Source organism: Xiphias gladius, chromosome 15 (assembly GCF_016859285.1).
Source record: "Xiphias gladius isolate SHS-SW01 ecotype Sanya breed wild chromosome 15, ASM1685928v1, whole genome shotgun sequence".
In the NCBI taxonomy this organism is placed as follows: domain Eukaryota; kingdom Metazoa; phylum Chordata; class Actinopteri; order Istiophoriformes; family Xiphiidae; genus Xiphias; species Xiphias gladius.
In genome coordinates this window covers 31,891,121-31,918,055 of record NC_053414.1, presented here as the reverse complement: position 1 = coordinate 31,918,055, position 26,935 = coordinate 31,891,121, and the positions used below count along the sequence as shown (strand labels likewise).

At 38.5% G+C, this 26,935-nt stretch overlaps 1 protein-coding gene and 1 long non-coding RNA gene across 6 annotated transcripts in view; one reads left to right on the top strand and one right to left on the bottom strand.

The window, feature by feature from the left end:
- Nucleotides 1-26,935, bottom strand: part of vegfc (vascular endothelial growth factor c) — a 154,015-nt gene that overhangs the window by 56,883 nt on the left and 70,197 nt on the right. For all 5 annotated transcript variants that reach the window (XM_040145216.1, XM_040145219.1, XM_040145220.1 and 2 more), the window contains one exon: nt 7,995-8,134. In XM_040145216.1, coding sequence (XP_040001150.1) covers nt 7,995-8,134 — 140 coding nt within the window. The remainder of the gene's footprint in view (nt 1-7,994; nt 8,135-26,935) is intronic.
- Nucleotides 6,399-8,395, top strand: LOC120799823. The gene is made up of 3 exons (XR_005708892.1): nt 6,399-6,727; nt 7,602-7,699; nt 8,037-8,395. It is a non-coding gene; the product is annotated as an uncharacterized LOC120799823 (long non-coding RNA).

The window sequence follows — 26,935 nt, the reverse complement described above, 5'->3', positions numbered from 1 at the left end:
CTTATTTGCTACATGTCTCTGGTCACTCAAGTCATTCTACAGGAATAAGTAGGCTGACACTAAACAGCTCTTGTGTCTGTGTGAATGTGAGTTGCTCTCTACTGAATCATGATACTGAAATTCAAAAATCTCTCATATTTATGGTCACTCTCGTTTCCTTTCCCCTGCTGAAAGAAATTATGATGTGGGAAACAGAGTTGTTGGCAGTCAAGTTGGCTCTAAAGGAATGGAGGCAATAGCTGTAAGGTACTGAACAACCATTCGTGATGCAGACTTACCATAAGAACTCGGCACACATCCAGTCTGCCAAACGTTTAGACTCCAGACAATTGCCTTTTTGTCACAGATTCTGTCTGTTCCCAGGTCCTGCAGTGGGTCCACGCATCCCAGTTTTCATGCCAGCCGTGGATGAATCGAACCCTCATGCTCCTTAAGAGACACTTTCTGGTGGCCTACTATGGAGGCTGACACAAGGGAGTTTGTTGCTGCCTGTTCTGTCTGTGCTCAAAGTAAGTCTTCTCATCCTCCACCTGCTGGCCTACTTTGCCCCTTAGGTGTTCCTGGTTCCTCCTTTTGCCTTGGCGTTCGTCACTGGGTTACCACCATCACAAGGCAACACTACCTTACTCACCATAGTTGATCACTTCTCCAAAGCTGTCCATTTTGTTGCCCTGCCAAAACTGCCATCTGTTGGTGAAACTGCTGATCTTTTGATTAATCATGTCTTTCGTCTATATGGTATCCCAGTTGACACTGTCTCCGACAGAGGTCCCCAGTTCACCTCCCAGGTTTGGAGGGCCTACTCCCAAGTGTTACAAGCCACGATCAATCTCTTCTCTGGGTTCCATCCCAAAACCAATGGGCAGACAGAGAGGGCCATCCAAGATCTGGAGTCTGCTCTGCGCTGTGTTACAGCTGTGTTACATCCATCTACCTGGAGTTCTCACTTGACTTGAATAGAATATGTCCAAAATTCCCTGACTTGTGCTGCTACTAGTATGTTCCCATTTGAACCCTCTCGGGGTTATCAACTTACTCTGTTTCCCTCCCAGGAAAGTGAGCTTGCAGCGTCATCAGTACAACATCATCTTCCATCATCAACTGTCAGAAAGTGTGGAAAGACTCACACGCAACTCTTCAACAATCAGCTGGCAGATCAGCATTGAGTTCCAGCTCCCAGCTATGAGAAAAGTCAGACAGTTTTGGTTGTCTTCCAGAAACTTTCCCTTAAAAACTCATTCCAGAAAACTGTCTCCTCATTTTCTGGGTCCCATTGTTTTTGAGGTGATCATCACCCTATTCTTGTTAAGTTAAAGTTACCTAGCTTCATGAAAATTCATTTTACCTTCCATGTGTCCCATTGGGAGCCCGTTTCGTCCAGTCATCTGTGCACTCCATCGAATCTCCCATTGATGACCATTCTCCCTTCTCTGTCCCGCAGCTCCTTGTCGTTGCTGTAGAGGCCTCCAGTACCTAGTGGACTGAGAAGGATAGAGCCCGGAGGAGCATTCATGGGTTCCACTCTCTTTCATTCTGTACTTTTATATGGTGAAGGAGTTTCACAGGACTCAACCCGAGAAGCCTGGGGGTCGCCTGGAGGCTCCCATTGAGACGGGGGTTACTGTCATGGGTATACTAGTTCTCTCCCTCATGCCTTGTGTTCTCCTACGTTTTCCTTGCCTTATGTGCTTGTTTGTCCTAAGATTGTTGTTCTCCTTGTCTGTGTGTGTGTGTGTGTGTCTGTCAGCCTGGAGCTTGGTGTGGCCTCCCACCAATTTACAGACACAGCTGTTTCTAATCTACTCATCAACTTCTCCACCAGCTTCAGTATTTAACCCCAGCTCATCCCTCCAGTCTCTGCCAGATTGTTAAGTCTACCTCATACCGTCAGTCTGCTGTAGTTACCGGTCATGTCCAGCGCCTTCCTTGTTGCCAGTTTCCCCGGCTCCTTCTTTGTTGCTTGTTTCTAGTTTGGATCATCATTCCCACTCCAGTCCAGCTCTGCCACCAGCTCAGGACTGGCCTCCTGCTCTCCATGTAGATCATTGCCTCATTGCTAATACTAATTTCAAAGTAAATTCCATACAGTTTTACTTAATTTTAATTAATATTAAAATGCTTAAAAAGTTCAGATTAATTTGAAAATATTTAATAATAATTAACTAAGAATTGATGACTCTCAATTAAGCTTTGCTGCTGGTGGGGCACTGCATGTGCACCCTCTATTGACTGGCTGCCACTGAAATGTTTTACTTTTTTTTTCCCACTGAAACACTGAAAGAATTGCCAAACTTCTTGTGTGAAGCTATACTGTATAACAACACAACAAATGGTTGCAACCTCTAGGGGCTGCTAGTGGCTATGTAGAATTTTAGTCTTGCTTTGTAAAAAAAAGAGGAAACAGAGTGTCACTGGGCATACTACACAAGTTTATAAAAGTTTAGTAAGCAATTCTAATCCAATACACTTTTTGTCAAATTCAGTGAATATCTCCTCACGGTCTGCTAGCTGTCTGTTCTGTGTGTGCGGTGTTCCTACACAGCCCTGGCTCTTTAAATTGGAAACAGAGTGGCTCCGATTGAGCCACACAACATTTTTGAAGCCAATAAGCAACACGGGGGCATGGGCATTTGTGCTCATGCACAGGGCAAGAGAAAGAAGAAGAGGGGAGATGGGGAAAAGGGGAAGTGGGAGCAAGAGATGGTAAATCTGGCACATGCTAATGGATAGTGCCAATTTAAGGAATACCAGGGGAAGAAGGAGCAGTTTACCCTTTCATTGCCACAAAACAGTGTAGAGTTTTGAATGGGAGTGACTGGGACTGCAGACATGAGACTGGCGACAATGTTAAGGTGAGTGCATGGATGGAACTTCTACCGGGAGCAGTGTGATGGTGGCATATACTCCACAACATAATCACATTGTCAAGAAGGAGGTATGGCCAAGGAACAGCCAAATAAGAGCAGATCAGAATAAAAAATTGAAAAAGAAGTGCTTTGATCAGACAAGGGCGAAGAGCCACATTAACATCAGTGAGGCAACATTGGAGAGTTGAAAGGCTTGAAGACATATGCAGAGGTTTCTCTGTTTTTGCAGTGCAGCTGTGTAAAACATTAGTTTTAAGTCAGTACTGTTTTGACCCATTTGCTAAGGTTTATGATAGCTAATCCCAACTGTTTAATTAGCAAGCAGGTACCTATGTCACATTATTGTGTCCAGTCATGTTATCTTACTTGCCCCACAGACATTCGACTTACTTTCAAGTTTGCGAATATATAGTGTTTTTGTGATGTTGGCTATAGTAGCAAAGGAGTTGTAGGTATCCCTGTCTGCAGCAGGTGTGCACGCTATGGAAAACCCTCTTTTCCTTTCTGCATGTTAGCTCTGCAGCAGAAACTGTACCCGTGGTTTGCTTTCTCATTGTTTGATCTACATCATGGTATTTGTCCGTCAACGTGCAAAGGGTTTTATAGCCACAAAGACCTAAAAACACAAGTTTGCTCGCACAGTAGGATTATCTGGATTGATGCAAAATTCAAAATGCTATGCCAGGTAAGTTAATCTTCCCTGTTAGCTTAGCTACAAGCCTACGGTCCTCTCTTCTGACTGTAATTTTGTAAAAACAATCTAAGCAACGAACTCACTAGTTTATACTCTGTTGTGTTTTGGATGCTGTTTTTGTTTGCCTGTCATTTGTTTGATGACCTGTTATGGTTTGTTTTCCTTCAGCTATGAGAGTATCCACGGCCTAGCCTTGTAAGATTCTTTAGATTCCAGCATTGTGCCGTTACCTTTGTAATGAAGTAACCTTTGTCTGAAGCAGCATTAAAGGTAGGGGTGTACTTGTTTTGCTGTTGAGTTCAAATATCATCGGTCTTTCTCCTGATTGACTTACTCTTCCTTTAATTTGAGCATAGGGACTGTATAAATGTTTTTGGGGTCAGGATGGGGACTGAATGTTATATTAAATTTTATAAATAAGCAATGTCATCCCCAGCATTATTAATTTTTTTTTTTTGGAGTCTACCATTGACTTAGAAAAAAGCTGCAACACCCTCCCCCAATATCTTAAAATAATATTTTTATGGCAAATGTAACAAAATTATGAGAATAAAGCCACTCTATAATCATGAATTAAGATCTTGTTAAATGAAGACTCACAGTATGACATGTCTGTGTAACACTTATCAGCTCGATTTTACTTACATAAAGAAAATAACAGAATTTGGAATAAATGGAAAATTCAGTTTTCTGAATTTAAACTGTATTTTTTCTTTGTTGATGTATAATTAACATTTTGGACTCATTTTTAAAAATGTTCTCTCTATGGAATGTTGGAAAACTGGAAAATCAGAGTACTTTTATTTTTGCTCATGCCTTGGGTTGCTTGAGAGGACCCCAAGCTCAACTTGCATCTGATTGGCCAGTGGGGCAGCCCAACTTGCCTATCATCACACCTGCTTTCAAGGAATTATATCCAGTCTTGTCACAGCCAAGAAAATTCTCCTATTTCTTGAGCTAAATAAACTAATTGAAAAGCCGCTGAATTAGCTGGAAAATGCACTGTCATAGAGCTGAAAACTGTTGTTTTTCTTATCTGATGATAAGATAACAGGTGGTTCTGAAATGACATAGATGCTAAATAACATTATGATTTTACAGATAGAATAGAACATGAAACAAAACATGTTTATCTCATAAATACATAGAATAGGATGCATTGGTATAGTTTAAGCTACCCAACAGCATGTAAAGAACTTAAAATTGTTGCAACCTTCAACAACTACAAGATGATGACTTTGCCCAAAGTGCATTTAGTAGGAGAAAAGAAAATCAAACTGATAACTGGCTGATTTTGATGAGTTAAAAAAAAGCCCCCCGAAATTAAACCGCAAACCAGATACCTTGTTTGGATTTCTACAAACTGCCACGAAAAATTTGCTTGCTCTGTACACACAGACACACACAGACACAGACACAGACACACACACACACACACACACACACATATATAAAACACCACAATATGAAAATAGTCTGGCTAAAATGAGGCATTTAGAGAACTGCTGACTTGGACACGAAGACAGAGAGCAGGCGGTGTGTTTGCAGATAGACAAATTGTTTGAAGTTGTGAAAGAGTCTGGCAATGAATAAAGACACTGTGGTTTTAATTAGAGCTGCAGTTGCATGGTCACATAGACATACATACTGATGGGGGACTGACAGGGAAAGGAGGAAAATTAAAAGAAAAGGATGGAGTGAGGAAAAGACAAGGAGAGATTTTTGGGAAAAAGACTGGTAAGTGACTGTGACTGTCTGTGTGTTTGTGTGTACTACCAGTTGTATAGCTTACAGAGTGAGGACATTTTGGCCAGTCCCCACAACTTCAAAGGGTTGTTTGAGGGTTTTGACTTGGTTTTAGGGTTCAGGTTAGAAATAGGTTTATGACAATTTAGCATATTTTTAATGGGGACAATTCACCAAAATGTAAACAGGGTTCAAAAATGAGTACCAGTACCTAACTGTGGCTGACATTACATCAGCCTATTTCATAAGCTGTTACATGTCTTGCTCTCCTGATGGCTTTTTTTTTCTGTCATCATATTGCTTCCCAAATAGGCCTACTTGTTAGTGTTAACATGTTTCTGTCTATCAAATTAGCAAAAGCATTTTGACTTTTTCCATTTTCACACAAGTCAAATTTCACAATGATTTTATTAAAGAAAGAAAGAGAGAAATTAAGGAAGGAAGAAAGACAGAAAGAAAAGTAGAAAGACAAGCAGCTCTTTAAGAAGAAAAGAGATGCAAAATACAAGGACATGCAACATATTGGTTCCCAGATAGGCCTACTTGTTAGTGTTAACATGTTTCCGTCCATCAAATTAGCAAAAGCATTTTGACTTTTTCCATTTTCACACGAGTCAAATTTCACAATGATCTGATTAAAGTAAGAAAGGAAGGAAGAAAGGCAGACAGAAAAGTAGAATGACAAGTAGCTCTTTACAAAGAAAAGAGATGCAAAATACAAGGACATGCATCAGGATGGGATTTGAATATCATGACTATTGAGTTCTACAAATATGACAGGTAACTGCAACTGTAATGATTATTGGGGTGGAGGTGTAAAATTACCCATATATGCACTCCGAGTGGGATTAAAATCACTGACCACCTAATGTAACATTAAAATCACCCCACCCCCTAGAGAAATAAATCCAGTAGACATGGAATGTATGTGCTGCTTTCCGCCTGTTCATTCTCAGTGTATTTTCCATATCACATTTTTTGTTTGTAGCTTTAAAACATTTAGACCACAAGACATAAAAGTTCCCCACTGAAGCTTGAGATAAGAACAGACCCTAAAATGTGTTGGGGGCAACCAGTTCAGAGTTAAAATTGGGCTTAATCCATACCAGTGTCTTCCCAGCACTAAACACTGAGATATGTGAACTCCTTAACTTGGGACAGCAACTCGTTCCTAACGTGAAGGATAATTCTCCACTGTTTTCTGGCAGAGTACCATGGCCTAAGCTGCTTCACAGTGCAAACTACCTAGTGCACACTAACAGTCAAAGGTCAGAGAAGCAAGTGGGACTACATAATCGGCAGAAGGCACAGATACCATCCTGAGGTCACCGAAGTGGAAACTCTCCACTCCTGAGCTGCACGTTGAGATTCTGTCCATAGTCTAAGTGAGAAGGGACAGCCTTGGCCAAACTCACCCCATGTGAGTTGGGCTGTTGTGAGTTGAACATGTGAATGTTCTTCATACTGCAAATGATGGTAGGCCAATTGCTGGCAGTAATGTCAATTGGGTACCATTTATAATTATAGATTTTTACAATTGGTGAGTCACATTTCTCCTTACTAAGTTCACTTTTTCAAAACTTTTCACATCCAAAATGCACCAATGCAACCAAAAGACAATTGTCTCTCAACGAAAAACTTTGTCTCTCACACATATTACACAATGACTGAAAAAACTAACAAAAAGGAGGATTACAATACATATCACTAATGTCTTTGTAATATATTTTATTTATTTAGTTATTTATTTATTTGGCAAAAAAATGGCATTTCTTTATTGCATAGGTTGTGCTACCTTACAGTATTTGTCACAGGAATACTGTAACATGCTTCATTTATTTGTTTTTTTGCCATTTTTGACTAATTCCAAGTGCACACAATATGAAACATAATGTTTCCAGTATTGCAATACAAAAATATACATTTTCACTATATATAAAGTACAAGTCTAGGATAGCCTCAGATGTAGAAATGCACCAGTGCTAGTCACACAGAGTCTTCGTGGTCGTTGAGTTTGAGTGAGAAAACATTTAAAAAGATGTGATCATTGAATGCGTTTTATGTTTAAAGCAGTGAAAAGTAATCCACAGTTTAGCCAACATTGACTGCTGTTATGATGACTGTGTAAAGAGTTTTGAGAAAGTAAACTCAGTATTGAGCAATCTGGGTACTAAATGTCATATATGTGTAGACAAGTCTTGTTTTAGAAATGTACGTTTTATATTAAAAGTATCTTAGCTGCTTTAATCCAGCTTTTGGAGAATGTTTGAATATGGACATCCTTTTGTTTTCAGAGGATGCAAGCCAAAAAATACATCATGAACCACTTCCCCATGGGAGCCTGAGTGTCACAGAGTTTTATGGAGAGGTCATTAGTCACAGCATGCTTCATGTAGGTATACACAGAAGAACATACACACATTTAATGGACCTTTGAAGTAAATTATGAGATAATTCTGAATTCCTGAAGTAAAACCTCTGTAACAACAGACTCAAATACACTTTGTGTGTATGTTGCCATAAGAACATCTCTGCTGGAAGAAGGAAAAGGCTGTGTCTATCCTAAACACACAAACACACACACACACACACACACACACACACACACACACACACACACACACACACACACACACACACACACACACACACACACACAGAGTGATGTAGTGGGTATGAATGCTTACTCAGGCAGGGCCCTCCTGATGATGCTGTGAACTTGCTTGTAGACATCCAGTTTGGACAGACAGCTGCACTGGGTGTGGTTGGCAACACTGATGGTCACTGGCCTGGTGCCTTGGGTGATCGGCACCATGATCTCAAACAGCTGCGGAAAGTGAAAAAGATTGAAGAGTCAGACAAGCTGAATCAAGACAAGGTGCAAAGACCATAGTGCAGTGCACTATGAGGAATGACAGTGTACTTTATGTTTTTGTCATGGGGAGCAGCAGACAAGGAAATTACTAAAGTGACAGTTAAATAACAAGAAATAAAAATAATAGTAAAGAAAATCTAATTTAGCGGATCGTCTTTTTGTCTTTTAAACAAGTTTGCCTTCTATAAGAATGTATTTACGTGTTACAATAATGTCCCTAATGAAAAACTGGTAAGGAAATATTTCTTTTTAGGGTCCTACATGGTTGCATAATGCTCCTATAATAATCCTGTTAACCATCCACTAAAAGTATGAACTTTTTGAAAAGTAAATCTTGTTTTCTGTCCCACTATTGTGAGTCAGGCATTATTCTTATTGCTATAATCTGAACCAAACTTTACTTTTCTGTGGATAAAGATATGTCTACTGGTTGAAGACCATATAATGAAAGTGAAACAGATAAGCAACACATGAATAAAATTACTCTCTATACCCCACATTTTTGTACTGGGAAGATGGTTTTTTAGATGATATACATGTCCAAATATCTGCACAGTCAAAAAAAGGAGACATAATAGTCTATAAGCAGCCTCTATTCTGCATTGCAAGTAATGTAGCAAGGTAGGTTTACTATTGTGAAAACAACACAACAGACTTGCCATGGAGTTTTGCACTCGATTTTTCCAGGATTTGCCCTGAATGACCGTAAGCAACATTAGGTGGATTCTTCAGTCTCTGTGTCGTACATTCAGAAATAAATAGGCGAAGGGCTTCAAACTTTATGTTTTGTGCTACATCCATAATTACCAAGGTAAGATTTGGACGTGTAATGTTAGCCTATAGCATGTATGTGAACTAGCCAAAGCTAAAGTTATTGTATGTCATGAAATCAACTAGTGTCACAAATTTCCAAACATTGTTGTCAATCTCAGTTTCTAACAAGGATTCAAAGAGCAGAGAGATAACTGTTCGGGCCGAGCTCTTCAGGTCTGTGAGGAAAACAGTTTGAGCTTAAGGGAAAGTTATCTTGAACATTCAGTTCAGGCCAGTTCCAGGTTGGCGGAAGGTTTTCAAGCCACAGCAACAGACCTGAGCATGCATGAGACGGGGCCCTATACATCAAATGAAGATTCTGTGAATCATCAAATACTATATTTATAGGATCACTGCTGTTCCCATATACACAGTTGCACATAGACTGAACAACATTGGCATGAACCTAAAACAATTGTAACTAACTTTTTTAACATGGTGCTTTGATTTTATTTATGGATATGCATTGATGACCATTGTAATTTTTTTTTAATGCAGGGTGTTAAACCTGGCCTGGTAAATGACATGGTGGTCCTTTAAACCAGACCCAGGGAAAGAAAACTGTCAGAATGCATCAGGTTCTTGATTATTCTTCTTTTCATCATCATTATGATTAATGTAGTGATAGATTAATTTCTGCATCATTTCTTATGGATGGATTTTTTTTTACATCTATTGTTGGTATTTTTACTTTTGTACAGATATAAAGCTAATCGGTTACTATTTACAGACTTTACATAACTGTATTATACATTCTTTGGTGTATGATTTACCTGAAATCTTTATATTACAGATGTCAAAAAAAGTGCAATGTACAGTATTAGGTCCTACACTGGCTTCTAGGTTGGCAAGAAAAAAAGCCAGAACAAGTTAAATTGTACAAAGTGAATGTATTTCAAGACATAAATATTCAACAAACTGAACAATATACAACAGATTTCAGCTTAGTGTACACAGTATATATACAGATAATTTGTGTAACAATTACCTGCAAATAATTGCTATGAACAGTTTGAACTCCTACACTGCATTTTTTACCCAAACCTTTACAAGAGGACTGTTTTCATAGCTTGTTAGGAGACATTCAATGGTATATGGTTAATGCTGCAAAAAAGACAGAGAGGAACCTCTGTGTTGAAGAACTTGTGTCCCTTCACTCAGTGTATGAGGTTTTCCACACGCCAACTAAGGCGTGCTATGCCCTGGGGCTCACTGACCTCACAGGTAGACATCTGGGACCTGCCAGAGAGATTTAGATTTTAAACTGCACAAAGTCATCCTCAAGAAACCCTCGGTCAACCATCTGAGGTCTTAACCAGGCCAGGATTCAAGACTCTAAAATGATCTGTATGCCATTGATAGATCCAGCATACAGTGGAGGGATGAAGGTGAAAGCCCCTTTTGGAGCAACTCTAAGCAGCCTTTTGAGAGTACAGTGAGACCTGTATGCAGATAACACTTCACTTTGGAGGAGGGGTGAGGATGGACACTGGCACCTCAGCTCTGTTCAGTCCAGATGACTGTGGTGTCTGCGTAGTCCTTGAACTCTGAAAGTAAATGTTGTCTTATTTTCTCCTCTGGTATCCATATCCTCACTCATCCTAGGACAGTACACAGAAAGTTGTTCCATGTTGTGAAAACCCTGACTGACTGTGGACTGGTGGATTCCATATCTCTCGTCAAGATCCAGCTGTTTTGAGCCCAGTGCTAGATAGTTCAGGAACAGGAACATCTCATCTATGGGCTTCAGGGCATGACTCTGTTCAAAACAAAATACAAGAGTTACACTACTTAATCATCAAGCTGTTTAATTCATATTAAACGGCTAAATTTAAAAGCGGTAACAAAACTCTTTGTGAAAATAATTTTCTTTCATCCAAATAAAAATGTTATATACTTAATTTCTAATAGATTACAGTACTATAGGGCCCACCACAGCAGGGCAACAAAAAGGAACTGCAGAGTCCCAAAATGCAGAGCCCATCTCAAAGAATATGATCTGGACATTATGTCCGCTTATTTTTTAAAATCTTTTTCTTTCTTTTTTTTTTTTTTACTTTTTTTAAAGTCAAAGTCATAACCAGGGGCAGGGGCTGCAAATTAAGTCAGGCTAGATGCCCTACATATGCTACATCTTTTATTACCTCAACCAAGGAGGTTATGTTTTCACCCATGTCTGTTTGCTTGTTTGTTTAATTCTCAGCAGGATTAAGCAAAAAATACTGAACCAATTTGCACCAAACCTGGCGGAGGGATGGGGCATGGACCAGGGAAGAGCCCATTAAATTTTGATGCAGATCTGGTTAAAGGGGTGGATCCAGGGCATTTTTCTACATTTTCATCATTATGTGGCCTTGGCAGATGTATGCACATCACTGAGTGCCATTTTAGTTTTTACTATTTTCATTTTATTCAGCTCTGATCTCTAACTAAATTTTTTGTTTCACTTTTATAATCTCACCCATTATATTTTGGTGCAGATCTGGTTAAAGGGGTGGATCCAAGATTTTTTTTTTAACATTGCGTGATAGGGCATTTTTTGACATTTTCATCATTATTATGCCTTGGCAGAGGTATGCGCTTTACTGAGTGCCATTCTAGTTTTTACTATTTTTATTTTATTAAGCTGTGATCTCTATCTAAAGTTGTTGTTTCACTTTTATAGTCTCTGTAAAGCACTTTGGATTGCTTTGTGGCATGAAAATTACGTTATTAACATTAAGTTACATCTGTTACATGATGTGGGAGTAACAAATGGTATCTGTATTGTATGCTCCCTGAAAATTAATAAGAATTAAATAAATTAGTACTTACTGCAGGGGCACTTGGCTCTGTGAAGATGTCTCTCTGTGCTTTTGACACACTGATCATAGATGGCAGCAAAAGCTCTATTAATCCCCACAAGCGCATGAGGTTTTCATTGGATGCAAACCTACATAATACAATTCAGATATGTTACCATTTAATCTCCCTTTCTGACAATGCCTTACACAAGTGTTTATCAATTAATGTCCATGTCAGTGCCTTGAAATCTTACCTTGTGAAAAAGCAAATGTCCCTGTCTGAGCCAGCAAAACATTGGATACCAAACTGCTGCTTTCATAGTGATCTCTAGCAGTTTCCTCAGCTGGAGGATTTCCTCTCTCAAAGATGCATTTGCCTCCAGAGCTAAGTTGACAACTATGGGATCTGGAGCCAAAGCGTAATCATGGTCTATGGGAATTGCATCAGCCTCCTGACTTGGTGTATCATCATCCGGCGGTCGCACTCTCCTCTCCCAAATCACCATTTTGGAGGTGGAACGGAGTAATTGTTCCACTCAAATAACAACGGAACCACTCCCTTCTTTAACAATCATTGTCGTCTATCGGACTCTGGCTTTCGGGCCCTCTTTTTTAAAATGCCGACTACAAACTTGGGGATGGTCGCGTACTGTGAAGTTCCCCCTCCACATGGCGACAAACCATTTTTCGCTAGTCTCTACATCGGTGGGAAATGTGCGAAAAGTAAGTGCTTTGTTATATTTGCTGTTCACTTGGCACCAAGGCACACAGCAATGTTTAGCTGTGGAGGTATCAGTTCGCTGAAATTTTAAATTCTTTTTAAGACATGGTCCCAAAGCAGAAAAAATACTAGACTGGCACACAATAGTGCACATACCTCCGCCACAGAGAAAAATGCCCTATCGCGCAATGTTTAGGAACGTTATAAAAAATTCTTGGATGCGGCCGCCCCTTAACCAGATCCACAGCAAAATTTAATAAGTTCTTCCATGGCCAAACCCCCATCCATACACCATAATCCTGCTGACAAATAAACAAACAAACAAACCAACAGACAGACATGGGTGAAAACAAAACTTCCTTGGCAAAAGTACCTAGCCAATTTCCCTCTTTATTTTTTAAAAACTTTATATCTTTATACTTATACTATCTTTCTCTTCTTTTGTACATTTTTTGAATTGCTTCTACTCACACATTTTTGCAGACAGACACACCATTCCAATTTTCACATATAAAGCATGTGTCTCATGGTACATACCATATTTAGATGGCTTTGAACCAAACATATCTGTCATATCATATTTGTTTTTGGTTATTGCTTTTTTTTTTTTCTTTTGAATTTGGTTACGAAACATTTAAAGGCATGGCCTAATGCACTTAAAGGGCTGTAACTCTTCAGTGCTGACTATGCTAGGAAAGCTCTATCAACACAGAATCTTGTGACAAATTTACCATTTACAGAACTTTGATTATTGTACACTGCAGATACAGCAATCCCACATTTTCTTTAGGAAATGCAAATATTCTAGTATATAACTAATTTGCAACAGTGAATATATTTTGAAAGTAATGTAATATTGCCTGAGTTATTTTTTTTATTAAATTAATGAGGAAATGTTGTTAATTAACATATTAGACAAGTCCCAAAATGTTGATACTGAATGTATCATTAAAATATTCACTGACAATGTATTTTAATTGTTTCCACAAATAAACCGGATCTTGCAATACAATATTTGATCAAGCAACTACAGCATTATTAGAAGTTTTTTGGTTGTATATAGGCACTCACAGCACTTGGTTAAGTTTAGCGAAATATCACGATCTTGATCATAATCCATACAGTGCTTAAATTTCCCATGAGAATGTATTTAGGAAATCAAATTATAGGTATATAAACATATGCTCACAAAGTACTTTATTAGGAACACCTGTACACCACCTTATTCATGCAATTATCCATCAGCTAATCATGTGGCAGCAGTGCAATGCATAACATCATGCAGATACAGTTCAGGAGCTTCAGTTAATGTTCACATCAAACATCAGAATGGGAAAATAATGTGATCTCAGTGAATTTGACCATGGAATGATTTTTGGTTTGAGTATTTCTGAAACTACTGATCTCCTGGGATTTTCATGCACAACAGTCTTTAGAGTATTCAGAATGGTGTGAAAAACAGAAAAACAACCATTGAGCAACAGCTCTGTGAATGGAAACACCTTGTTGGTCAGAGGAGAATGGCCAGACTGGCAGGAGCTGACAGAAAGGCCACGGTGACTCAGATAACCCCCCTTTACAACTGCAGTGAGTGGAAAAGAATCTCAGAGTGCACAACATGTTGAACCTTGAGGTGGATCGGCTACAACAGCAGAAGACCTTCTTGGGTTCCACTCCTGTCAGCCAAGAACAGAAATGTGAGGCCGCGGTGGGCACAGGCTCACCAAAACTGTACAGTTGAAGACTGGAAAAATGTAGACTGGTCTGATGATTCTGGATTTCTGCTGAGGCAGCAGATGATAGGGTCAGAATGTACAATCAACAGCATTAATCCTTGGACCCAACCTGCCTTTTGTCAACAGTCCAGGCTGCTGGTGGTGGTGTAACGGTGTGGGGAATGTTTTCTTGGCATACTGTGGGGCCCATTATTACCAGTCAATCATGGTTTGAATGCCACAGCCTATCCTGGTATTGTTGCTGACCATGTGCATCCCATTATGGCCACAATTTGCCATTTCTAATGGTTACGTTCATGATAATGTCAGGAAGCAAAACTCGTCTCAAGCTGGTTTCATGAACATGACAATGAGTTCATGAAGTGTACTTCAGTTGCCTCCCCAGTCAACAGATCTAAATCCAATAAGACACCTCTGGGATGTGGTAGAACGGGATATTGCATGAATACAATCCAACCAGCATGAATGTGCAGCTGACAAATCTGCAGATGTGGTGTGATGCAATCATGTGAACGAGGAGCAGAATCTCAAAGAAATGTTTCCAACATCTTGTGGAATCCATGCCACAAAGATCTGAGGCTGTTTTGAGAGTAAAGGGTAAGAGCTAAGTGGGTGTTATTTCTAGGAGACAGGGTTAGGCAAAGATAGAATACTACTTGGGGATGATCCCTGCCTCTTAATGCAACTACCAACAGAATGACACTTGATGACTTTGGCAACCCCTTCAGTTCCACAGTGGTAGTATTTTATTTAACCTGTTGCAGCGTGAATATATAGCTGCACCAATATAAGTCATTTAATCGGTTAAACAGTGTTCTTTCTGATCAGAGCAATTATCAGTTTGTGGCAGAGATTAAGACAAAATGAAACAAACCTGATGCTAATTGGTGGTAAATTTGTAAATTGAATCACATGGTTAATGAACACTGAAAGCTATTAAACTATTTTTTAAATGGTTGAATAGTTGATAATTTTGAAGCCATCCAAGTGATTAACCACAGCATTATAGCTCAATTGCAATGCTTAACAGCCAGCTCCTCATCTACACTGGGTGGTTAGTTAGGCAAAAATATTTACTTAATGGTGCATTCATTGATTTTTGGCCACTAGGCGGCAGAAAGCATCAACACAAGCTTACAGATACATAGCCACAAGTTGCTATGGTTAACATTTTATCAAACAGCTTACTAACACTTTTAGCAGATACAAAACAACAATGCCATCCCAGGTTTCTGTCCACCTGATTAATAAAGTAAGTGTAATATTCAATCTCATTTTACTCTTCAGAAATGGATGTTTACTTGCTATATTTTGACTTTCCTCACCAGGACTCAAGTTCTCCATGTAAACTGGATGTGTAATAGGCATCCATAAAAACTTTATAAGGTGATAATATATCAGGGTTGTGTATTTGTAAGCTAATTTGCAAAACCTCTCCTCCCTAGTGGCCAGAAATGTATTAATACAGTTTGTAATCTGTTTTAACATGCATGTGTCACAATTAAATATATTTTAAAGTCATCTTTGAAAGTCCTGGAGATCACTTTTCTCTCTTTAAACAGCCTAGATTTCAAGTTCAGTCAGTAAAGATAGCTGATCACAAGATGCCACTATTTCACACATTCTTTTAATGAGGACCCTTCAACAAAGGCCCTTAAACTTGGAGTTTAACTTGAAGCTTGAATCACTGAGGAAATCAGTACATTTTAGGAGAGAAAAACATATCCAGGAACCCTCACAACCAACAAGCACCAAAACACTGAAATGAAAACAGTGAGAAAAAATGTGAAGGATTTCCACTTAAAGAACGAAGAATAATAAGGAGCTGGACTTGTGTAGTTGCATGGCACTGAAGAAGATGCTTACACAAGACTGTTGTGCAGATTAGAACAGAAACCATGAGAGCCACATTCTTTTAAACACAAAGTTGAACAGTCTGAATAGAAAGTAATTAGTCTAAATGACTCCTATTCAAGAACCTTAAACAGATTAAACTGTCTCTCTCCCTCTCATCTTAATGATGATATAATTAAAGCTAATCTGTTTTCGACCTGGTGGACACACACACACACGCACACACACACGCACACACATTTGATTTGATTTAGTAACATTTCCTTTCTCTCAGTCCTCAGGACATAGATGCTGACCACAAAGCATTATACTTCTCTACAGAGCCTATATTAGTTTTTTGCAATAAATAACACATATTTCTCTTATTTCTCTTTTTTGCAGCTCAGCACAATAGTTAATCTCAGATCCAAAATGCACTAATATAACCAAAATATTTTCCATTGTCTGCGACTTATTTGGATTCAGGTCAAAGTGGCATCAGACTAAGCAATGTAGCTTGGCAAGGTCCCGATGTCCCTCTCCCCAACAAAATTTTCTAGCTCCTCCTTGGGGATCCAATGGCATTCCCAGGCCAGATGAGATATATAGTCTCTCTTGCATGTTCTCAGTCTACCCCAGGGTCTCATACCAGTTGGACGTGCCTGGAAAACGTCCAATGAAAAGTGCACAGGAGGCATCCTGATCAGATGCCCAGACTACCTCAACTGGCTCCTTTGGACGCGGAGGAGCAGCGGCTCTACTCTGAGCTCCCTTCGGATGTCTGAGCTCCTTACCCCATCTATATCGGTGAGCCTAGCCACCTTACAGAGGAAAGTCATTTGGACTGCTAGTATTCACCATCTCATTCTTCTTGTCACTACCCAAACCTCATGACCATAGGTCAGGGTTGGAACGTAGATCGACTGGTAGATGCTAAGCTTTGCCTTCTGGCTCAGCACCCTTTTCAAAAAAATGGTCCGGTATAGCAATCTACTTTTTTCTAGCAGAAAACCATGGCCTCAGACTTGGAGGTGATGACTCTTATCCCAGCCACTTCACACTCAGCAGTAAACTGACCCAGTGAATTATGAAGGTCATGGTCTGGGGAAGTCAACAGAACCACATCATCTGCAAAAAGCAGAGAGGCAGTTCTGAGGTCCCCAAACTGGACACCCTCCTCCCACCAAGCTGCACCTTGAAATGCTGTCTACAACCAAAATACTTAATATGCATATCATTTCTTTATTTGGCATAAAACAAGAATCCATTACAACAAAAAGAGGGGCAATTATTTATTGCATGGATTGTACTATGATACAGTAAATGTTACAGAAATGATTTAGAACCGCTGTAATATGCTTCAAAAGGCTATTTCTTCATTTTTTAATTTTTGCATAGAGCACTTTCAAGTCCACAAAATGAAGCTAAAATTATTCCAGGAATGCAATACAAAACTCTAAATATTTAATATACATACTTGTACAGGATAGCTACAGATATGGTAATACAACAGCGCTAGTCAACCCTGTCTTCTGCATTTAGCCAAAAGTTACCAAGATCATCACACCTTTGGCCTGTCTTGAATACACCTGGTAAAGAATCTTTTTGAAGCCTGATCCATCCCTGGGAATCTTGTATAGGACAAACAAGTAGTTTACAGGGTAGTTTACAATCTGTAAACCACTCTGTGACTGGAAAGGAAGAGTAAAATGCCACACTGTTCCATACAAAGGTGTACGGATTCAGCAGGTGAATCCATACATGGATTCAGCCTCACCTGCCCTGTGCTACAGTTTGCAGCAGCCAAATTTGATTCATACCACACCCACGTCAGATTTTACTCCAGCAACAACAGCTAAACCACCACAAAAAATACCATCCTCATTGTCAACAATTTAACTACAGTATGAATAACATCAGTAGTATTAGCTACTTATATGTCACACTAAGATGATTGGAATAGTTTGTATCCAGAAATCCACTCACTTTTAGTCACTCTCAAAAAAAAAGAGAAACAAACACACAAAAATATTTTTTTTACTTACGTAGCTCTGTTTGTTCTGTTTCTGATGACTGGTCCAACTCCAAGATAATAAATTATTCAGTTAATTCCAAACAACAGACTAGTTAAAACCTACTTTTACATATCCATTGTTCTGTTTCACACTGGGATGCCTGTCAAACACTGCCAAAAAATGTCTCTGCCTTAAAATGGTAATCCAAATGATTTTTGTTTTCCTTCCATTTTCGCAATAGTTTATCCTGTGTAGACAATAGCACAGTGGATTCGACAGACTGTGAAAAAAATTGAACCTGCTGGTGCTAATTCAAAATGGGACACAGATCTACGTCAAATGTGTTCTGCAACATAAACAGTATAACTGATTGATGTATTTAAAATTAAATGAATTATAAAATAAAACATTTTTTGAAAAATCTTTTCACTTAATGTTTCAAAATGTATCTAAATGACTTCAAAGTCCACCAAAACAACGACGCAAAACTAAGGTCAAGGGGTACCAGACACAAAATGCTATAGGAACACTATAAGCCAGCAGATGCAAAACCCACTGCATGATATTAAATCATATTCTTTAAAATATATTTTCTGTGTTTAAAATAGTCAAAAACAGTCAAATTAAATGTATGGGTAAAAAAATAAAGTAGGGTGTGATCTAATGGGCTCCTTTATGGGGTGAATGCGGGCCCTGGATCTTTTATTACATCCTGGTTAGATTACAATAACTCACTGCATTCCTGTCTTAGTCAGTATAACCTATTCAGACTTCAGTTGGTCCAGAATGCTGCAGCAAGGCTGCATGTAAAATCCAAAAAAGAATCAACATAACACCAATTTTAGCATCCCTATACACCTGTATGTTTTAGAATTGGTTTTAAAATTTAGAGATTACTTTTAAGGCATGTTTCGGGTTGGTATCTCCAACAGGCTAACCCCTTATAAGCCCGAATGCAGCCTGAGATCATCTGGCAGAGGTCTATTAGTAATTCCTAGGTCAAGGCTAAAAACCAGAGGAGACTGAGTCAGGGCCCCTCTACTCCGAAAGCACCTGCCAGAGGAAATCTGGCAGGTTAGTTCTGTGTCCTGTTTTAAATTTGTCTTAAAAGCGCCCTATTTAAGCATTTATGTTTTTTGTATATTTTACTGTTTGTTATTGTTTTTGTATTTTGTATTTCTACTTTTAACTCATATTTATTTATTACAGCAGAAGTTACAACCATACCACTTAAATTAACCCTTAATAACAAGTCAGGCTTAATACAGACTTTTGTCATTTTGTGGAATACATCAAACCAAAACTTTCAAACGGTCACGCGTTCTCCTAACTTATGTAGGTATGAACGTTCTTAACACAAGACACATTATACTCTTCCTACATATATATGTATATATGTGCCTGTCATATGTTTAGCTGCCAAAAAAATTATACAATATTTTGACCATGTACCTAAACAATAATAATGTGATTTGTATTTGAATGCCACCTTCAAAAAAAGAAATACTGAGTCTAAACTGAGTCTAAATTTCTGTTCGATGGAAACTGAACAGAATGTTAGTGAAAAATGCAGGTCAGAAATGCATTGGGCCATATTGCAAGATTTTTTCTGTAAACTAGAGATTATGCATAGTATATAATGGGAGGAGGCCTAGATGAATGTAAGGTGTCTATAATGAAAAATTGAAAAATTATTGACAAAAAAGGGCCATAACGGGGTCCTATTCAATACCTTCTTTTTGATGCAACTGAAGGAGGTCTTGATTAAAATAAATTTAGTTTAAATTGTGTATTTAATAAATGAGAAAGCTATTGACAAAAGTGTGAAAAGATCCCTCGTCCCATTAGTATGCACTTTTGAGAAAATCCTTAACCTTAGCTCCGGTGTCCTGTTTCTGTCAACTCACGTCAGGCTTCAGTGAGGTAAAAATAACACCCATGGAACATCAGTCAGGCTTTATTGTATAATGAACATCTAATCTGGAGAAAACAGATACGTTAATTGTGGATAAGCATGACTTACCCTCTGAGAATTGAACTTAAACCTAAGTTCCTGTGTGTTTTGAGCCTATCGGCTATTTGTTTACATTCTGGCACATCTGTACCATTAAAAGTCCTACTACGTTTGCTACTAGCAGTTCCTGTTTACACTGTACATATAAAAATCACTTGGATTTCTCTGATACTGAAGAAAAAGTCTGAATCTGATGATAATGAGCCAAGATCTGAACGGGTTATGATTATTTTTTTACAGACTTATGGACTTTTGTCTGTTGGCCATTGGAGACCTAACACCACTGTAAAATTTCTGCAGATTGTAACAAGGTGTGTATGATGTCTGTGTTCCAATTTGACTGAAATATGACTCTGAAAAGAAACTGTTACATTTGTGGTAAAGTAGACAGGTTGGGGATTAGTGGTGGGGGATAATATTACTGCTAACAGTATCTCGTCAGAGCATGTTATCTGTGTGTATGTATCTGAACTACCCCTAGTAGGCTGCCAGTTTAGCTAATCATGCTAATCATCTTATTTATTTTCATTATAGAGGTATGTAATATACTGTCTTTGATTCTGTTATATTTATAAATTTAGATAACAAACAAACACAACAAGCGAGTTAACAAATGTTTAACGTTGAAATTTTGGACTGTGGGTAGTTTCATAAAGTGTACAAAATGTAAAGGATTCATTCAGGCTGCCTGTTTGTTTTGATATTTTTCGTGTACAAATGAAAGTTTTGGCCTGATGATGCTACTAAGGGAAAGCATTGGGATTCTTTGTATAGAAATCATGAATATACACTGCAAATTTAGTTGCAATGTGATAATTAGTTGTCAAGATATCTCATTTTGGATTGCTACATTGGAAGAAAGGACAGACCAACTGACATTTCTATTGTTGGGCCCAATTGCTATTGGAGAATATCTCTAATATAGCATATGTGAGGCATTAAAGGTGACTCAGCCAACAACAGAATATAAAAAAGTGAAAGAAGGAATAAACCTGGGTGTTAAAGAGAAAGTACCAGATGAACATCTGCAGACTCAAAATCTTTGACAGCAGGTATTGAACTAAAACCTTATGCACAGAACCACCTGACAGACATACACGCTTAAAGATACTTACAGTCAGTCAAATAGTAAATTACAGCAGTTTGAGACAGCAGTTTAGCACGACTTCCTTTACCTGGTAAGTGCCTGCCAGCTCTCTATGCCTGCCTGCTGCTTCTAGGCAATGCTAAAGCAAATGAGCACAATGAAAGTTTCAGGATGACGAAACTAACCACACAATGCACAACTCTTCACCTTTTAATGGTTCCATTTTCAGACAAATTGTTTTCAATCATATTCAAAACGTCATATTGAATTCAGCTGAAGTGTAAGGGCTTCTATCTACTTTGCCATAATTTGAATGACATACTACATAGCCTATGTAAATCTCCAAACTCTGGACAGTAGTCTAAGATTGCAGCCAAAAACAGCACTTAGAAAAAACTAACGGAGAGAGAGAATGTCTTGTGAAACCTCAAATAGACTGTGGCTCAGCACCCACAGCCTTGTAACAGCTGCCAGGCAAAAGCCTCTCAGCTTCAACCTTGGCCTCCTTTTCTCTCACCCCAACTAAAGGGTGGCATGCTTCATGATTTGATTTTGTGGCTCAAGAACCCAAGAACCAAACACCATTGTCCAATTCTCAAAATACACAACAAGGCTGCCTTAGTAGTCTGTTTTTTAAATTTTAAAGATGTTTGCTTTTCCAACAACAATTGTATGTTGTTTCTTTGGAGGGAAAAACAGCAATAAAAACCATTTTCAAATCCCAGTGTACCAGTCAAGCATCCTGACCATCTAAATCTGATCCTATTTCATTCATGTAACTATACTTTTTACTTAAGGAATGCAATCTACACATAGTCACACTATTACTTTGCAACTTATGTTAACATGAACCTTATATCAAGTAGCAGTGAGTGGGCCTATTTAAACTGTTAATATGGCACCTATTTTCATTTAACATAGAATACTGTATGTCAGTTTTAGTATGTCTCACTCATAATGTGAGTGAGTTAGCATATATCAATGGTTAGAACTGAACTGCAATTGTTTAAGCGAGAGTTGACCTGTAAAGCTGCATTAATAAATTTGTAGACATCAATGGGCAGAAAATCATTAAAGCAAGCAAACATCAACACTGTCAAAATCATCTTAGCTTACATGTTAATGTGTTAGCAGATACACTAGCATTCACTTGGCATTTTGTTTGCATTTCCATGGTGAATAGAATTCAAATACTTTCTTTGTAGCTCTGCTTTGGTCTCCACCAACATCTGCATAAAATAGCTGACTCTTTAGCTGCTAGGGCTTTGATTTTCTTCACTAGCCAATTGCTAACTTTGTCTGTTTGCCATTTGGTGCTGTGTAGGTGGTGACGCCTTAATGCAAAGGCTTACCTGGATTTAAGCCTCAGGCCTCCGACCAACCAGGGGCCTCATGACACATGAAATTAATGTTGTTTTTTAAAAATCTTTTTCTTTTATCTCGTAATGCCCCTGGTTAGTTGGACGCCAGACAGCAACAGGCCTCTACATTTGCTTTTACCATCAGTGAGGTGTGCACCACATTTCTGCTGTTCCTGATAATCTCTGTTGTGACTGCAGAGCTCATTCAGCTCAATGTTTGAAAACTTGGAGGAGTGCAGTGAGACCAGAAGGGCTGAGTGGACTGGTTATATTTGCATTGAGAATGAACAAGCAGAGAAGTAGGATTTAGAGCAAATTGTGGGGGACTTTGCAGTGCACAAGACTCACAGAATAAAATTAGAAAGGTGAGTGCAACAAATTCTTGTAGCTCACTGTACAGAGGAGAGCATCAAGAACTACTGCGTTGTCTAGCGATTCAGCATTTTGTCGGTTTGTCAGCTGCAGCCGTTGTGGAATTTGTGTATACATCTCGGCATTTTCTGCTGCTTTAATCTGCTGTTAATAATTTAGGAAATTGAAGGCTATTTGATTTATGTAGCTTAATATTGTTCCCACTGTGTTGTCCATTGAATGCACAGGCTGGAAGTGCCTGACTAGAATTTACTGGTTGCTTTCAGTGCAATTCTTACCTAGGAATGGCGTATATGCTTTGAAATACCAATGCATATATGCATGGTGGTCTAAAGATGTTCTTTATTAGTTTTATCATATATTATTAATATTACCATTTAACATTTTTACTTCCCCCATTCCCCCTTCTAAATATGTAATGCAGTAACGTTTACTCAGAGTAGATTTTAAATGACTGTACTGTTATTTGAGTACATTTTTACACAAGTATTTTTACTTTGACTTGAATAAAATTTCTTTCAAGTAATAGTACTTTAAAATAAGTACAGTTTTCCAGGACTCCTTCCAACCCTGCTAATGACCGATCACCAAGTAACATCTGTAATTATCTAAAACACCATTTAACTTATGTCCATAAACATATTGCGTCAGAGTATGCTGGGAAGCTCAGTCCACCCACATACCCCCAACATACTACAATATTATATAAATTATAATACATATTGGCACAGTTTGTGACGCTGCCATGAACAATATTGGGTCAGGGAATTCACAGATGTCTCCTGTGCATAGCTGTGATCAGCGCACTGTAGTGTAGAACAAAATATATCCGCATTTTGTAATTTGTCAAATCACCAGCCTAGTAGCCCTTATGTTGTTGCACCAGAATGCAGTGAGGATAATTGGATAAAGCTCTTCTCTGTATTCTGTGGAATGACATTCTTTTGCAGTTCCATGGAGTGATTTGATAAATTATTCCGTTCAAGTCCTTAACCTTACCCAATTGTTTAATATTTGGGGGAGGCAAAAACCAAAAGAAACATCCCAAAAGAAACCCAAAAAACAACAGGCCAACTACCAGACTTGGCAATTCCAAAAACCATTGGTACTCATTGAAAATTTCAGTGGGGGAGGCAATCCAGGCTCTGCAAGAGTTGTCTGTTTTCTCCATGCCTAACATGATAGTTGAAAGGTCGCAACATTTTGATCAGGGTGACCCACAAATTTGAGATGCTGACATGCTCATCCTCCACCATATCAGGCCTTTCCATCACTGTCATTGGTAATTTTTCACTTTCTGTAGTCTCCTTGCCCCTGCTCGAGGTTGCACAGTTTTGTCTCTGGGAATCCACAGTGTAAGATAAGTCAGAAAAAAAGTGTGTTAAAGTAGTCTTAGGTTACAAAGGTATTGATGACTTTTTCAGTGTTTTGATGTGTAAGGATGGATCTTATTCTTACGTTTCTTTATCCAGAAAGAATGGCTGGAAACATCTTTGTGATGCTGCTGCTTAAACCATAGACCACATTACCAAAATATTAGTTTTACTCACATTTCCTTTTCCTTGTCCCGCCACCTGAGCACTCAGGGATTGGGAAGGGGGTGATGATGCTTTTTACTTAAGCGAACTTCTCACATTAACACGGTAACTTGAAAACAAGACAAAAACACTGCCACTTCCTTATTCAGTGACAAGGGGACATACTGTACACTCAGTTGGCAGTAAATTAAGTACACTTTGCTAAAACTAATGCAGCCTAATACCACATCAGACAGACATATGATTTGGATCTACTCAATGTGAGTTAGACCCACGTTGGACCCATTCATGAGACAGCTGTGACCCTGCGTCTCACTGTCAGCAGAGACTCCAGTCTGCGGCAGAGTTTCAAACGCTTCACACAAACCCTCAGGCTCAGAAGCCTCAAATTTATTCCTAGAGGTTTTTCTAGAGCTATGATTTTTTTTTGCAGGACTGTTGTGTTGTATCAGGAAGGCATTTTTATATATTTACGTACTTACTGGTCTTTCATCAGTTACATCAGCAACTTACTCCACTGCTAGACATGATCAGAGAAGCACATTTTAATGTAGTTTTAATAAACAGTGAGCATACCATAATGTTATAGATTTATCTTAGGCCTAATTCATCACCTCTACAGTTAGATGTGCGGAAATATGGTTTTACAACCATCTGTTGCAACATGAAAGCCTGACATCTTGCTTACAGTCGGTAAGGTACTAACTGTATAAAATGTATAACACAGTGTCTCTTGATTACTGTTACTATAATTTGGTGACTGAATTAAGGGAATAAATGGTTTAAAAGTTTCTGTAAATAGTTAAAAGTTTCATTCTTTGAAAATGGGAGTGACACAAATAATGTACTTAATTTTAATGAGTCTATCCATGACAGGTTTGCCTCTGGGGCCTCCCGGCTTGACAGGAAGACCTGGGATCTATCAAAGCCCTTCACATGGGCTAGGCTTTGATCTATGAGGTCCTTGCAACTGTGAACAAAATCTTTTTCAACAGCTCTCTTTCGCATCTTTAAAAAATGTTGTAAGGACTTTGACAGATTCAAGGTTGCTCAAAACAAACAAAAATATGTATGAAAGCAAGATAATTTGCATGACCAACACATTGCCTACAACTGCACTGACATACTAATCTACATCCAGAATGTAGCTGCATGAAGGTTCTTTATTAGCACTCTGACCATAGCTAACTAATAACTTATGCATATAAAAAAAACACATAATGTCAATGTTTAGCAACAATAAGCCTTCTGGCATCCAGTCTTCTGGAAACTAACGTGAAGAGAGCCCTACCTGTCAATGTTCACCGTCGAATTGACACCAAACCTTTAAATAACACAAGCCAAACCTATTAAAATAGCGTTAACCACGTCTCATGCCGATTTATTAAACTGTGCTGTTTTGTTATACTTTGCTATTTTTACGTTGTTTAATTTTGGTAGGAAATTAAACACGGAAAAAATAAACTTCAGGATTTAACAATAACTACATGGTATGTGTGGTGTTGCTCAACAAAATAACATAACATTAAGGTTAAACATGAGTTAGGGGATATATGTGATGAATTAGCTAACATATATACATGCCTAATTTAGGTTAATATACGCAGGCCATAGGGACAGCTCATTAGTAAGGCATAGCTATGAATATTGGTTCCTAAGTTTAGCTAGGGTACTTATTAGCCCAACACCCTTTTAGCAAATATGGAACAGTAGCATAGTTAGTATGACTGTGAGCAACCACATATTTACACATAATGTTAACAACTATTATATTGTGTCCCTGCACTAACATTACTGTTATTTAAAATTACGTGGGAATTGAGCATCAAGCCATGTACAAAACTCTACAAAATAGCACTGCGGAAAAAATTCAATGAAAAATGTACACATTAAAAAGGTATATATTTATAAAAAATGCTCCAGGCAAAAAGCTCCCTCATCAAATATGACCAGATTGAAATTTTCAGAACATTAAGAGTGCGATACATTAGCATTAGCTTTAACGTTAATATTAACATTAACTAGCTAGTGTAATACTAAGTTTGAAGTTTGTGTGAACCTAGGCTATGCCCTGACCTAACTCAATAATTACATAACCAGGGTTTATTTAAACTCCAAATTTCAAATACTTTAATACTGTTGACATATTTTCATCATGTGAAGCTAAAGTAGTAATGGATACTTACTGAAGGAGCTGACAGCATCCCAGGCAATGACGCTTACATGTTTGTCTCTGTGGCCTTTCAGTTAAAAAAAATGGCGGCCTCCTTCTGCAGCCTTGTATACATTGGTTTTCAAGCGACGTAATCAGTAAAATACACAGACGCAGGGGGCAGATAACAACCCAAAATGGCTCACCGCTTATGAAGAGATCAACATGAACTGTTGTTTTTGTGCCTAAACCACAGAAATTGCAAAAGTAATGAGTGGAAAATGGTTACTATCCCAAGAGGGAAACCTGCTTTTTGGCTAAGAGTCCA